This window comes from Mastomys coucha, unplaced genomic scaffold (assembly GCF_008632895.1).
Source record: "Mastomys coucha isolate ucsf_1 unplaced genomic scaffold, UCSF_Mcou_1 pScaffold8, whole genome shotgun sequence".
NCBI classification, from domain to species: Eukaryota; Metazoa; Chordata; class Mammalia; order Rodentia; family Muridae; genus Mastomys; species Mastomys coucha.
In genome coordinates, this window is record NW_022196914.1 from 58,689,444 (window position 1) to 58,704,176 (window position 14,733).

At 42.8% G+C, this 14,733-nt stretch overlaps 1 protein-coding gene across 3 annotated transcripts in view; it reads right to left on the reverse strand.

Moving 5' to 3' along the window:
• Window positions 1-14,733, reverse strand: part of Arhgef28 (Rho guanine nucleotide exchange factor 28) — a 302,649-nt gene that overhangs the window by 153,730 nt on the left and 134,186 nt on the right. For all 3 annotated transcript variants that reach the window (XM_031359805.1, XM_031359806.1, XM_031359808.1), the window contains exons 5-6: window positions 3,786-3,969; window positions 497-677 (exon numbers count right to left, since the gene is read on the reverse strand). In XM_031359805.1, the coding sequence (XP_031215665.1) occupies window positions 497-677; window positions 3,786-3,969 (365 nt within the window). The remainder of the gene's footprint in view (window positions 1-496; window positions 678-3,785; window positions 3,970-14,733) is intronic.

The window sequence follows — 14,733 nt, forward strand, 5'->3', positions numbered from 1 at the left end:
TTCTGTGTGTGAACTACTGGCTCTGTGTACGGACCACTGGTTCTGTGTGTGGACTACTGGCTCTGTGTCTGGACCACTGGTTCTGTGTGTGAACTACTAGCTCTGTGTATGGACCACTGGTTCTGTGTGTGGACTACTGGTTCTGTGTGTGGACTACTGGTTCTGTGTGTGGACCACTGGTTCTGTGTATGGACCACTGGTTCTGTGTGTGGACTACTGGCTCTGTGTATGGACCACTGGTTCTATGTAAGAACTACTGGTTCTGTGTGTGGACCACTGGCTCTGTGTGTGGACTACTGGTACCGAGTACAGCTTTGCTGCCTAAATCTATACTGGTCTTCATTCCACTGATCCAACCCAGGCTCTAACTCCATGTTCTCAAGTTTTCATTAGGAAAAGAACGTGCTAACTGCTAAGCATCATTCTAAAACAGTGCCCAGACACCTCAGGTAGTAAAGGAACAGGTGCCATTGAGTGCTGGAATAATGATACAAACCTTGACAAGAAAGGCCCTGTCCCAAAAATATTTCCGGAAGAGTTTGATATCTGCTTCCAGCAGATGCTCAGCTGTGTGGTTAACGGTCAGAGTCAATGTTTCTGGTGAATGAACGAACTGCAGAGTGGCATCTTCGCTAAGACGCAGTCGGGAGAAGCCTGGGGAATGGCTACCCTGAAAACTGAAACGTTACAAGTCAAAATCCACACAGCTATACAGATCCCATCCCCCACCCTGCCCCGATATTAGAAATCCAAATGGAAAATGATCCTTAAAAGTCACTTACACACTCAATTGCACAAGCTTGTGGAAAGTGATCCGGGCAAGTCACCTTTGTTTTTCCATTTAGCAGTGTTTTTAAAAAGAATGTATGTTTAAGGGTCCCCATAAAATAACAAAACCATCCTGATTTTTAAGCATGGAAATTTACCTCACTATTTTACTCTCCTTTTAATCAGAAAAGATGCCTCTCCCTTTAATGGAGCTCATGGAGAACAAATTAGCTGGCAACCAATAGTTTGTTAGGTGATTATAATGGAAAACAGAATCTCTAGGGAGTGTCGTGAGGTTTGGATGTGATAAACAACTGGTATATTCCTAACACACTGGTACGACTGTGCTAAATCACATCCTCATGCAAATTAAAACATGCATAAATTTGATTAGGTCATATAGGTCACTAACAATGAAACAATATACCCAACTAAATTCTTGAATATCAACTTATTTTCTTTTTGTTTTTTGTTTTTTGTTTTTTTCTTTTTGGAGATAGGGTTTCTCTGTGTAGCCCTGGCTGTCCTGGAACTCACTCTGTAGTCTAGGCTGGCCTTGAACTCAGAAATCTACCTGCCTCTGCCTCCCAAGTGCTGGGATTAAATGCGTGCGCCACCACTGCCCGGCTCCACTTATTTTCTAATCTGCCTTGGCTGGCTAAGAACAGCTGTGTTAGCTATACACCTTCTCAATGGCTGGAATTATGGCAGTAAATAACCATAGCTTATAAGATCATGCAATAACAGAAAAGATGCCTCAGGTGAAAAGTATTCATATTCATCTTGTGGTCACATCCCAACAGACTGTCCCCAGATCTCTCACTTCAGAGAGCCAGCTCTACCACTTCCTTTTGGCCTGATCTCATTTTGGGTTTTGTTTTTGGTTTTTGGTTTTCGAGACAGGGTTTCTCTGTATAGCCCTGGTTGTCCTGTAACTCATGCTGTAGACCAGGCTGGCCTCAAACTCAGAAATCCACCTGCCTCTGCCTCTCAAGTGCTGGGATTAAAGGCGTGCACCACCACTGCCCAGCCTGATCTCATCTTGTTAATGAGTATTTGCTTTACAGAAATAAATTAAAGAGCCTGTAACTCATGATGGCTTGATTTCTAGTGTGTCACTGCTACAATGCTCTAGAAGATACAGGAATTCATGAGAAATGTTACTTTCAGGTTTTGAATTTAGATTTTGCCCAGGCTGGAGAGATATGTGTACATAGTTTCCAGCTGCTGGGCAACAGCAGCAAGTATGGTCTGGCAGTCAGCTGCAGAGCCAGCCATGAGGCTAACATCTGATCTCCCACAGTGGACCATGTTGCCCAGCAATGTATAGGAGGCTAGGAATAGTAAATGCATTGGGGTGTGTTTATAGTAAATCCAATTTGGGATATTTTCAACCTAAACTAGGTCCACAGGACACACCTCCATTTAAAATCAAGGCGCCTCTGAGATGACCTATCTCTATCATACAGAATGACACAAAGAGATCCATAAAGAGCAGTTGTATTTGAAGATGTAGTTTTCACACTAACTCCAGAATTTTCTAGAAAACAAATCCTCATGACAACAAGCCACTAAAGTGGAAGGATCATGAACCCCGGGCAGTAGTCTAGCTGTGGTTAATTTAGAACACAGATACTCCATCATATGATCCTATATCCTATAATCACATGATCAGAATTGAGTTTACTTTTAATCCCACCCACGAATGAGTCTAGTAAGCATGTAAATTTTAAAACAGGCAGTATCTTCTAAGAAGGTGGTACAAAGCAACCAGCAGATGAAGGAGTCCACCTCCAGGGGATAACACTGCACCAGATGCCGTCACTCAGTCAGAGGATGCATTCTTGCCTCATCCTTTGTAACCAAGAAAACAGGGTTGTGTTCATAAGCAAAGGAAAGAACAATTCCCTCAGGAGAGACTTGTCCCTTGCTTAATGACTATTTGATCAAATAAAGCAGGGTAGGAGAAAAAGAAAGTTCTGGTTTCTGCCTAATGGCTACTTAGGCATCAAATTACCATTAATTAATTGCATCAAATTAATTACATTGAATTATATGAACCAAACAAGAAAAGTAATCCCACTAAGACATATGATGTAATAATATCCTAACAATATTTAAGCTTTATGTTATAATTCCCAATGATTCTATTTTATTTATAATTTGTATTTTACCATGTAATAGCAAGGCAATTACTATATATAACTCCTTCTTTCATAATTTAGAATAGTAGTTCATCTGAGCACATAATCCAATCCACTGGCCAGTCACTAGGACTGTTGAGAACATCACCCACACAGACACTTCATAGTTAACATATTATGTCCCTTACATTAGTTCGCTAAACCCTAGTGACTAACCCATAAGGTTTGCCTATTATTCTGACAATGAAAATTATGACCTTGGCATTGGACTAGAAATAGACCTATAAGGAAAGCAGAAACAGTCCTATCTCTCAAAGGATTTAGAAGACAGCCATAAAAGTAAATGGTCATATCTCTGTAATTATAAATTGTAATTGTTACTAAAATTAATCATAATTATAAAACTCAGAACTTTTACTTAGGAAATAATGTTGAAGATAAAACATGAAAGATGGTGTAGGTCACTGTTTGGCCAATCTTGTTTTCATTGTCTCCCATCTCTGTCTCATAAAATACTCCCAACAAAGGTATCTGCTTATGCACTAGCTACACATGCATGTTACTGTATACAAAACTAGCTGTAGAAAAAGCCTAAGATAGGCTGGGTGGTGATGGTGCACTCCTTTAATCCCAGCACTTGGGAGGCAGGGGCAGGTGGATTTCTGAGTTCAAGGCTAGCCCGGTCTACAGAGTGAGTTCCAGGACAGCCAGGGCTACACAGAAAAAAAAAAAAACCCTGTCTCAAAAACAAACAAACAAAAAACCATAAGATAACATTAGCAGATGCTTTAGTTATTTCCACTTTCCTGAAATGCTTGGCAGGCTTGATATAGACATGGACTAAGAAAGACACTATCAAGCAATTGAACTCACTTTGTGATGTCTTCTACCAATGCGGAGTGTCCACCATGCAAAGCTAAGTCTAATGGTGTGGTGGCCTCTTCATTAGGTAGCTCCAAGGCCTTGACTCCTCCAGGGAGACACAAGAGGAAGTGGAATAGCTTAGGCAGGGCCCATCTCACGGCCAGGTGCAGGAGAGACTCTCTGTGTAGAGACACTGAAGAAAAGAAAAAATGTGATGTTAGTTCCTCCAGTTATAAAGTTTGTTTTGTACATTCTTCCTAAAGAGATGATGTGCTGGGTATAAAAGAAGCTCAGAACTGAAAGGAACCAAAAGTGACACATCTTGACCTCACGCTTTACAAATGAAGAGAGGTCCTGGGGTTTGCTGGAGGACATGGAGTCAAAGAGCACAAGAGCTAGGGCACTCATGACTGGTACAGGCTTCTATGTCCCCCATGCTATACCTTGCTGCTCTCTATCACTAAGGATGCAGGAATATCACCCAAGGACACAGACTCTCAGGAAAGGATTTTGGAAATACACTTGTCAACTTCTAAGGTATCCATGAAGAAGATCCACCACCAAGACACAGCAGGCTACCAAGGCTAAGAGCACAAAGAAGCACCTGTTTCCACCATTCATCCCTCATGAGAGGCCATGACAAAGGCAGTTTCTTAAGCCCAGAGCACTTGTGACTATGGTAGGTCCCCAGATGTTGGTATTCTGTATAAACTCCACCCCAACAGATACCTGGCCAGGTAGGCTCCTCCCCACAGTTACCTGGCAATGGCCAGGTAGGCCTGGTCCTATAAAAGGGACTGCTTGCCCCCTCCTCTCTCTCTTACTCCTACTTCTCTCTCTTGCCTCTTGCCCCTCTCTCCCCATTACCTTCCCCCTTCTCTCCATGTGGTCATGGCCGGCCCCTAATTCTCTACTCTCTCCTTCTCTCTACCTTTTTCTGCCTCTGCTGCCCTCTTAACTCCCATCCCCATGCCCTAAATAAACTCTATTCTATACTATCCCTGTGTGGGTGTGTGTCTGGTCCCTCAGGGGGAAGGGATGCCTCGGCATGGGCCTGCTGAGGCACCCCCTTCCCCTACACCTCGACAGAACATATTTTTATAGCTCTTTCTCTTTTTACGATCACAACACTAGCCTCATAATGTTGCTTTTGCCAAGCATTTAGATTCCTGGAGACATCACACTGCCAATGGCACCCGAGTGCTATGCTGCACTGAGGCCTGGACCTTTGCAGATGCCCCTGACCAGCGATCCTTGGCAGCCTCATGATGATTTCCTCTGCAGTGTTTAGTGCTGTGTGTTATGATCATTTCCTGACTCTCACTGCATAGGCTTGCAGACTCTTGATGATTTTCCTTCTTAACAGTAGCTGGTAATGCAAAAAGCCATTAAGTACTTGCAGAATTTAAAAGTGATTAGCTATTGAAGTTTCAATTATATATGTATGTTTACTTCATATGTAATTTGTAGAGTATTTATACACCAATTTCCCTATTGTAATAGCCCAGTACCTAGGACATAGCTTCATGACAGACAATATTGTAAATATGTGAACTATAAAAATGTCTTTACATTAAAAAAGCTAGACCCAAGCTGGCTATGGTGGCACATGCCTGCAATCTCAGCACTCAGGAAGAGAGACTGGTGTGGACTCCCTCCCCAAAGCCCGGACAGTAAAACAGCAACCACTTGGGCTCCAGGGCTGCAGCTGCCCACCTGTTGAGCGAAACCTGGTTCCAGTTACATTCAGAAGCTCCACCCCCACAGAGTAACAAGGAAGTCACTGATTGGACTGTTACACTGACGTATTTTGGGGGAAGGGTTTTTGGCCCAGGTAATATATCTGTTGGGAGAACAAAGGATTATTATTAAAGAACCAGATGGCTGAGCAGTAATGTCTCCCATCTAATTTTTACCCTTCCACGTGGGTAGGTAGGTCTGTGGCCACTCTATCCTATCTCTAACTCTCTCTAGCGGCTGCTCTCCTTTCTAATTTCATTTTTCCAGGTTACCCACTGTTTAATGTTACTGCAGGTCGGTAACAGACTGGAGCATCAATTGTGCCCAGGAGTTTGACACTGACCTGGACAGAACAGAAAGATGCAGACTAAATACACACACACACACACACACACACACACACACACACACACACACCATTATATTATATACATGTCAGGTTCATGAACTCCATATGCCTGGCCACACTTTAAAGACATCATTTCTAACAGTCTAAACAGGAAAAGCTGTTCACTACAGATCTGTTGTGATAAGCAGCACACAGTGGGGATCTAATAAGTAATGATACTGACTATGGACAGTGGAATGAAAGGTCCAGCAGGGCAGGGACCTTGCCTTCTGTCCTGTGGGATCCCTTGAGCATCACAGTGCCCGGCACACTTGCCAAGTATTTATGGATGAGACAATATTACACATGAATGGCAAATCCCTTCAGAATTGGCATTTTGTCTTTGACTGTGCTGCTCTATGGAATACACTGCTCTCAGTTCTGTCTCGTATAGCTCCTACATGGAGTCTCACAACAGAAACTGTGTCCTCCCACATACAACTGGGACATTAAGGACAAAAATGCCAGCTTCCCACACAGTTCGCTATCCACAAAACCATGATCTTATTGTTCCTCTGTCTTCATTAACATAACCGCACTATTGCCAGACTCCAAGTGGACCAGTGATTGTTTACTGCAGAAATTTTCCAAGAGACTCATGAACCCATCAGCAGGAACCACCAACAGACAGTACAGAGAAGCCCTGAATACTATTTTAGACTATCACGATCCTTGCCAAATCCTAAGTAGTCCCCACCAATCCTGCCATCCGCCCCTACCATCACTAACCCTACACCCTTGGTAAAAACTCTTTATTAAGCCAGGCTTCAATTTCTCAAAGAATTTCTGTCTTGCCACCCCCAGTCCCTAAAGCCACTAAGGGTTTGTAGCAGGGTTCCCCAGCTTACTGTGATAGCAATAAGCACTGCCTTGCCTTCTCAGTGTCAGGAGTGTTTGTGGAGGGGACATTGAACCCAACACAACAGAGGCAATGTCTGGCTGTGCATGCATACAACATAAAAGTGCTCAGTTTGCATTTTCACAGGTCTGTCCTGCTTTCTCTACATCTACATCAGTGACTCTGGGGCTTTACACTTCAAATGGATAAAGACCCATACCTGGGTCCTTACCACCAAGTAGTTGCTCTGTCATTTGTCATGTGACACAGCACATATCCTACTCCACAGTGATATCAACCCATCTATAAACAGACCTGCACCCTGGCTGTACACAGCTCCCACACATTTGTTTGATAGGCTTTGTCTCATCCGTATGACAATCACAAGATGTGTTGGCTTGTCCTATTCAGATGCTGGAAACTAAGCCTAATGGCCCATAGACACCAGGCATGAAAGAATTTATCTTTCTTTAACCCTTGAAGTTATGACTGTGATACTTTTTTTGACTAAAAATGTCATGGCTTTCACAGTAGGACCAGTCTGACAACATCTGTACTTATTTTTCCTTTTTAAAATAATAACCAGGAAGAGACATGTTAGGATTAGGTAACAAAACAAACATATACCTGCATGCACACACACACATATACACACACACATACACACACATACACACACATATACACACACATACACACACACACATACACACACATACACACACACATACACACACATACACACACATACACACACATACACACACACATACACACACATACACACACACATACACACACACATACACATACACACATACACACACACACACACACATACACACACACATACACACACACACACACACACACACACACACTAGCCAGCAGAGAACAGTCTATCAGTACAAGACATGCCGCAGCCACAGCTAATGGAATTTTACATCACAGATCCCCATCTGAACATGGTGAAAAATGTCCCGTGTTTGTACAGGTTGCAATTTTCTTCTGAGGAAAATACAGCTGAGAGAAAAAATACCTAAAGCTATGGCGTTAAAATAGTAGTGGTAAAGGTTTACATGTGGTGTCAGCGGTGTAAGTGGTATTCCTTAGATGGTCTGCTGCGCTGGTCTAAAACTGGGGCACTGTTGACTATATTCAGCGGAGTAAGAAGAGGAGCCTGGCTTCCTCTACTAGAAACTCCCAAGCCTGCAGGATTAATCCTAGGCACCTACTCTCCACGTGTGGAGGCAGGAGGAGGAGTCTATCCCTGCATCTCAAGGGGAGAGAACAGTAAGAATCATGCAGCTCACTGTTCCCTCTCCCCTAGCCTCAGAACTTCTCTGCTTCTGGAAGCCGAGGAGGCAGGGAAGGAAGACTCTTCTGATGGCTAAGGAAAGCACATAATAAGATTGCCAGGGTGTTGAAGAGAGAGCACTCTGGAATAGTATAAAGTTCAATACGGAGAAGGCCAACAGCTTGAGATAGGAAGCAACATGACATATATAAATAATTCTGCTTCTTAGAAGGTTCAGATTTCTTAACAGCAGCCAAGAAAACAGGCTGCGGAAAGGAGTTATACAGTCTGGCAGGGGTAGGGTTGTTTAATTAAAATGAACAAAAGAAAAAAAGAACCAAATAAATGTCTCTTGGTGTTTGCTTAGTTAGTACTAGGCATTGTCTGACACGACTCAGACAGAATTACTAATAATTGCTCTGATGGGGCACATTAAAAGGTATGACTTCTGCCACCCTGGGAACACAATCACCCAGACACAGAGAGGAACTGAACAGGCTGTGACTTTCAATAAACCACTCCCGCTTCAGAACAGTGAGGGCACATCTGCCCGTAACAGGGAACAAGGCTACATTTCCACAGGCCTCACACTGTGGAGCATCAGTTTCTTGGCAAAAAGGCTCCAACTCGTCCAGGCTCATTGCCCTGACTGACTGTCTGACAAGCAGCCAATCACAGGAGGGAAGATTGACTCTGGCACATGGTTTGATAAGATACAGTCCTTGTTGACAAGAAGGTGTGGTGACAGGCCCATGGAGTGGCTGGGCACACTGTGTTCGCAATCAGGAAGCAGAAAGAGGCAAATGCTGGTGCTTAGCTGGCTTTCTCCCTCCCCCTGTCCATCAGAATGATGACCCCTGGGTTCAGAGCAGCTCCTGTCTCCTTAATCAGTACTCTTTGGACGTACCCAAAGATATGCCTCACTACTAATGTTCAGGTGTTTCTTAATCCACTTGAGTTGACAACTGAAATTAACCGTCATAAGTCCACGTCAGCTTCTGTGTGGCTTATCTCTGTGTCTTAAAAGGCAATCCTGGGAATATACTTGTAAGCAGTCCTGGACTTTCTTCCCTAGTCTCCTCAAGACATCTTTCCTACTGTCCCTACACAAAGTCTAGGGTTTCTCCTTAATGGCGGCGCTAACCTCTACCATCTAACTCTGTCAACACCCACTCAAGCTTAAGTTCCTGTCCTACTCAACAAACTTCACAATTTGAGCTTTCTGTGCTCCCTCTATCTCTCTCACTCTCTCTGTCTCTCTTTGTGTCTCTCACTCCCTCTGTCTCTCTGTTTCTGTCTCTGTCTCTGTCTCTCTCTCTCTCTGTCTCTCTCTCTCTCTTTCTCTCTCTCTCTCTCTTTCTCATTTTAAATCTTGGTAAATGTTGTAAGTAGTTACCATGTCCCATACTAAAAATTATGCCAGTGTCCACGAAAAAATGTTGCCCATTGTTTTTAATTCAGCCTCACTGAAAATTTCAGGACATGGGCAAACTAAGCCAGATTCTTCAAAGTACAGTGTATATGTATAAATAACATCGTAGTGAATGAAATCAAATTGCTTTGTATAGTTAATATATGCTAATAAAAGTATTTAAAACATAATCAGTTAAGACTTTGAACCTCATTGTCACTGTCAATATTATATATAACATGTGTGTGTATGTGTGTGTGTGTGTGTATGTGTGTGTGTGTGTGTATTACTTTAAATATTTTGGGATGCATTATGTTATCTAATAAAGAAACCTGTATCTTACATCCCATGACAAACTCATGGGATGGCTGTTTTGGGAGGATTAGAGGTGTGGCTTTCCTGGAAGAAGTATGTCACTGGGGGCAGACTTTCAAATGACTCATGACATTTTGAGTTAACTCTCCCTGCCTACTACTCATGAATTGAAACGTGAGCTCTCAACTATTCCTGCCACTGTACTTCTGTTTTGCGATCATGGACTCTAAACTTCTGTAACTGTAAGCCAGATTGAACTCCTTCTTTTCTAAGTTGCCTTGGTCATGCTGTTTTGTCACAGAAAAAAAAAGCAAAGAAAAGGAAAGGAAGGAAGGAAGGAAGGAAGAAAGAAAGAAAGAAAGAAAGAAAGAGAAAAAGAAAGAAGAAAGGAAAGAGAGAGAAAAAAGGAAGGAAGGAAACAAAAAGAAAAAGGGAAATAGTTAGATAATAGTATTATAACAATAAAAATAAATTACAAGGCCAGTGAGAAGGCCTGGTAGATAAAGCCTGGTGGCCAGAGATTTTTGTCCTCAGGACCTCCATAACGAAAGGAGAGAATCTTCTGATGTGCATACATGCACTGTAGCACATCCAGGCACAGTCAAGCAATCAGTCAAGCAATCAATCAATTTCAAAAATTAGTTTCGGAACTAAACACACAGACTCACCACACAAACACACACACACACACACACACCACTAAAGAACAGGATTTCTAAAAACAGGCAAGCACTCCAGACCCTCCCCACAATTAAATCTAGACATCTGAAGAAAGGTGTGAGCAGCCACATTTCTTAGCTACTCTAACAAAACCAGAGTTGGGGTTCTGCCTCTTAAAGTCAGTAAGCGTTTATCAAAATCCACCCTTAAGGCCTGCCTTCTAGAGCACAGTTTTCCCAATCTGCTCTGAAGAATCGTGATCAACTAAATAGAATATTAACAAAGGACAAAAGTGACTAAAGCCCTCCGAGTTTAACAAGTTCTTTTACACTGAAAGTGCTAACTTGTAAGCCAGGAAATGGTTTAACCATCTGGCAAAAGGTTAAAACTAACACTGGATGAGGATAAAAATCTAGAAGCAAATGATACTTTTAAAACCTTTTAAAACACAAGTACATTCAGGAACCGGCCTTAGTAGTAATGTTTTACAATTCCTGAGGAAAGCCACTAGAGGAAGGGGTTCAGCATAGTAAGTTTTTGAAGACCAATGGCTTTTCATTCACATAAATCCAACTCATTAAAATAAGTTCTACTCCAATTTTCCAAGCTGCACAATCATGCAGGCCTCAACTTGTGCTCCCAAGTTATGCAGCAGACAAATATTAAATAAGAGTATTTCTATGTGCCAAACCCAAGTGTAGATGGACATGGTCCCTCCCTGTGAACAGTACACACCCATTTGTGTTCAGAGTAAAATAAAGCCTATCTATAAAATCATTGTCTGGTGAACTAGAATCCTAAGTCTTAGACACAAAGACTATGAGGAAATAAGAAAACCATGTAGCCAGCAAGAAAACTTATCTGTTTGCCCAACCTATAGGGTATCATGACTCGGAATGTTTATAAAATGCCAAATACAAAGAGCAAAATATACAGAAACAAGAGGAAAATAAGAGAAAAGACTGTCATGGACACACACACAAGTTCTGAGGTGTTCGCAAGGTTGTCAAGGAAACCAAGACAATGGGGCCATGCAGAACAGCATCTTCCACTGCTTAGGGCTCCAGCGGTCAACGGTCAACGAACAACCAGCAGAAGGTGGGATGCTGGTGAATCTAAAGTAGGAATCACACTGGGTGGTGGTGGCGCACGCCTTTAATCCCAGCACTTGGGAGGCAGAGGCAGGCGGATTTCTGAGTTCGAGGCCAGCCTGGTCTACAGAGTGAGTTCCAGGACAGCCAGGGCTATACAGAGAAACCCTGTCTCAAAATTAATAATAATAATAATAATAAAAAGTAGAAATCACAACTATAAATGTGCTTATGAGAAAGAAAGATACAGAGCATCATAAAGAACAGTGGACCAACACAGCAGCCATAACTAAGGCCAAAAAGGAAGCATGGAGAGGCATTAGCACAGTGGCAGCCATGCTTGCCTGAGGCTTCTCTCTGCATCACATGCATTTGAGACAGTTGATCGTAACCATAGCTAACTGGGAAGAATCTCAGAAAACACCTATCACGAGCCATCATCCAGAGACTCTGCCCTGTGCATCTACAACTTAGATAGATTTGGCCATTAGCTTCCGGAACTAGAACTAAATAGTTGAAACACTAAAACATCTATTAGACATCCAAGATGAAGATTTCACTTTGGTTTTCACATCTAGGAGACATTCCAAACTGTAAAAAACACAAGACAGGCCACAGTACCACGTGATAAGAATCTAGAAACAGGCCGGGCAGTGGTGGCTCACACCTTAATCCCAGCACTTGGGAGGCAGAGGCAGGCGGATTTCTGAGTTCAAGGCCAGCCTAGTCTACAGAGTGAGTTCCAGGATAGTCAGGGCTACACAGAGAAAGCCTGTCTTGGAAAAAAAAAAAAAGAATCCACTTCCTATAGTGGCTTCCCTCAGGAGTTGTAAAACATTACTACTAAGTCCGGTTCTTGAGTGTACTTTGTGTTTTAAAAAGATTTTAAACGTATCATTTGCTTCTAGATTTTTATCCTCATCCAGTGTTAATTTTAGCCTTTTGCTAAGTGGTTAAGCCATTTCCTGGCTTACTAGTTGGTACTTTCAGTGTAAAAGACCTCGCACAGTGTGAACAGTGGTGAACAAAGGGGCTCAAGACTTGGATGGGGTTACTCAAGCGGCTCCAACTCTGGGGAACTGCCTGGTCTGTATAAGGGAAAATAATATTGACCCAGTTTACTACCTCAGAATGTCAGAAATAACAGACCAGAGTTCCCAAGAACAATACATGATCTTGCTAATATGAGATTGCAGTCTACTGTCACTGTCAAATAGATCTGTGGCGTGTTTGGAAACAGTTTTTCTCTGGCTACCATTTAAAAGCATAATTGAAGGGAACTATCTCTGGCTTAGGACGCCCTGTAATTGTATCAGTGCAGTGCTCGACATGAGCCATTAAGACAAATTATCTGCAATCCCCTGCCTGGGGCAGCAGGCTGTCATTAAGTGTCAAGAGCACCAATTATCCCAGACTTTCTTTCCAGACTATGCAATCCATTTTTCTCTCATTGGCTAATGTTTCTTCAAGCTCACCATCTATTCACAGTGAATCTAGCTTCCGCTCTTCCCTCACACCACAGGTGAGAGGAATCCTCAGACACAGGCCTTGTCGACTTTTCGGGGACCCTGCTTTTTGTTTTCTCAAAAGAAAATGCGTTGCAGTTTTTACTGCATTGCTGACAAGCAGGGAAAGAGTGGATTTATCTTGCAACTGGCCTTTTGAAGTCAGCAGTAGTTGTTTCAATTCAAGTACAATCAGGTAATTAGCCAATCATCTACAACTGGGCAAGCTAATAATACTTAATACTCATTGCCCTGGTACCAGCCATGAGAGCCTCAGGTCCCAGATCCCAGGCTGAGAAATGTTAAAATATTGGGGGATGAACTACAGCATCATTGAAAGATTTTTATCCAGTTCATTCAGTGTCAGGGTCACAATCAGCAGGGGCAGCTCCAGTGAGGGGAAAGAGAGAGAGAAGGGAAGCAGAATTGACCAAACAAGAAGTTGGTCTCAAAGGGTTGTACACTAGGGTGCGGCTGGGCAGGTTGCAAAGAAGCCTCAATAGAACTGCAGATGTCATAGCCTCTTCCTCCCAAGGCATATGGATCATTGCAGAAGAGGAGACGGAAAGATTTTACAAACCAGAGATGGTGGGTGACTCCAATAACACAGTATTTTCTGGACACAACAGGGCAGTTGAGCATATGAACATTATGTGGTTGTAACAGCATTGACCAGACCTGCACACGCTCAAAGCTCTGATTGAAGCTCCAATGTCTGGTACCAGGGCAATAGGTAGAGCCCCAGGATGCAGAGGGGGAGGTAAGCATGAAACCTCATCTCGCTGAGGAAGAACAATTAACAACTAGTAGTTGAAATGGAAACTTCTAGTTCTTTGGAAAGTTAGTTATGACAAATGTTGTTTTGCTGGGGCACACAGGTAAAAGGATGTCTTTCTAAAGCAAACACCTGAAAGACTGTTTTCCTGAAGCAGACACAGATGAAAGGATGTTTAGATATAGCAGACACATGAAAGAGGGCTTGATGAAGGAGTATAAATATGACCCCACAGACAGTGGGGCACTGAGCATTGGTTTGCTTTGCTCCACCTTGATATTCTTCACTAGCAACGTGGCATGTATTGGTTTGCCTTGCATAACAATGTTGAGCTTAACTTGTGATAATGCAGCCATTGAGAGAGACTCACCCAAGAACTGCTGTGGGGCTCCTGTAGCAGTTTACTGCTTTTGTGACCTCACCTCAGGCCAGTTGGTGAGCCTGGCAGTTTCTTTAGGATTGAACTACAGCTACCTGGTATCTGCTTGCTGAAAGGACTGGACTGTAGCTGCTGGTTTGTGCCTGGGGTCTGCCTGCCTAGAGGACTGACTGGTCTGCAGCTGCTAAATCGTATTTGGTATTTGCTATGGGACTGTACTGCTGCAAAGGAGATCAAGCTTGGCCCCAAAGGACAGGTCCTCTTCCCCATATCCAAATTACTCTTCCATGACCTCTGCTGGGTGGTGGACTAGAAGAGAGGCTGAACCCTTATTAAAAGTAGGTTGCAAAGAATTTATGCCTATAGGTGACTGATAAGAGTCAGTTTAGTTTGTTTGTTTTAAGGGTGTGGCCCTTTGTTAGTTCAACCACAGTCCATTAGATAACCACACACCTAGGGGTATTTGAATAGCATAAATTGGATTTGTTAACAAAAAGAAGAAGAAGAAGAAGAAGAAGAAGAAGAAGAAGAAGAAGAAGAAGGAGAAGGAGAAGGAGA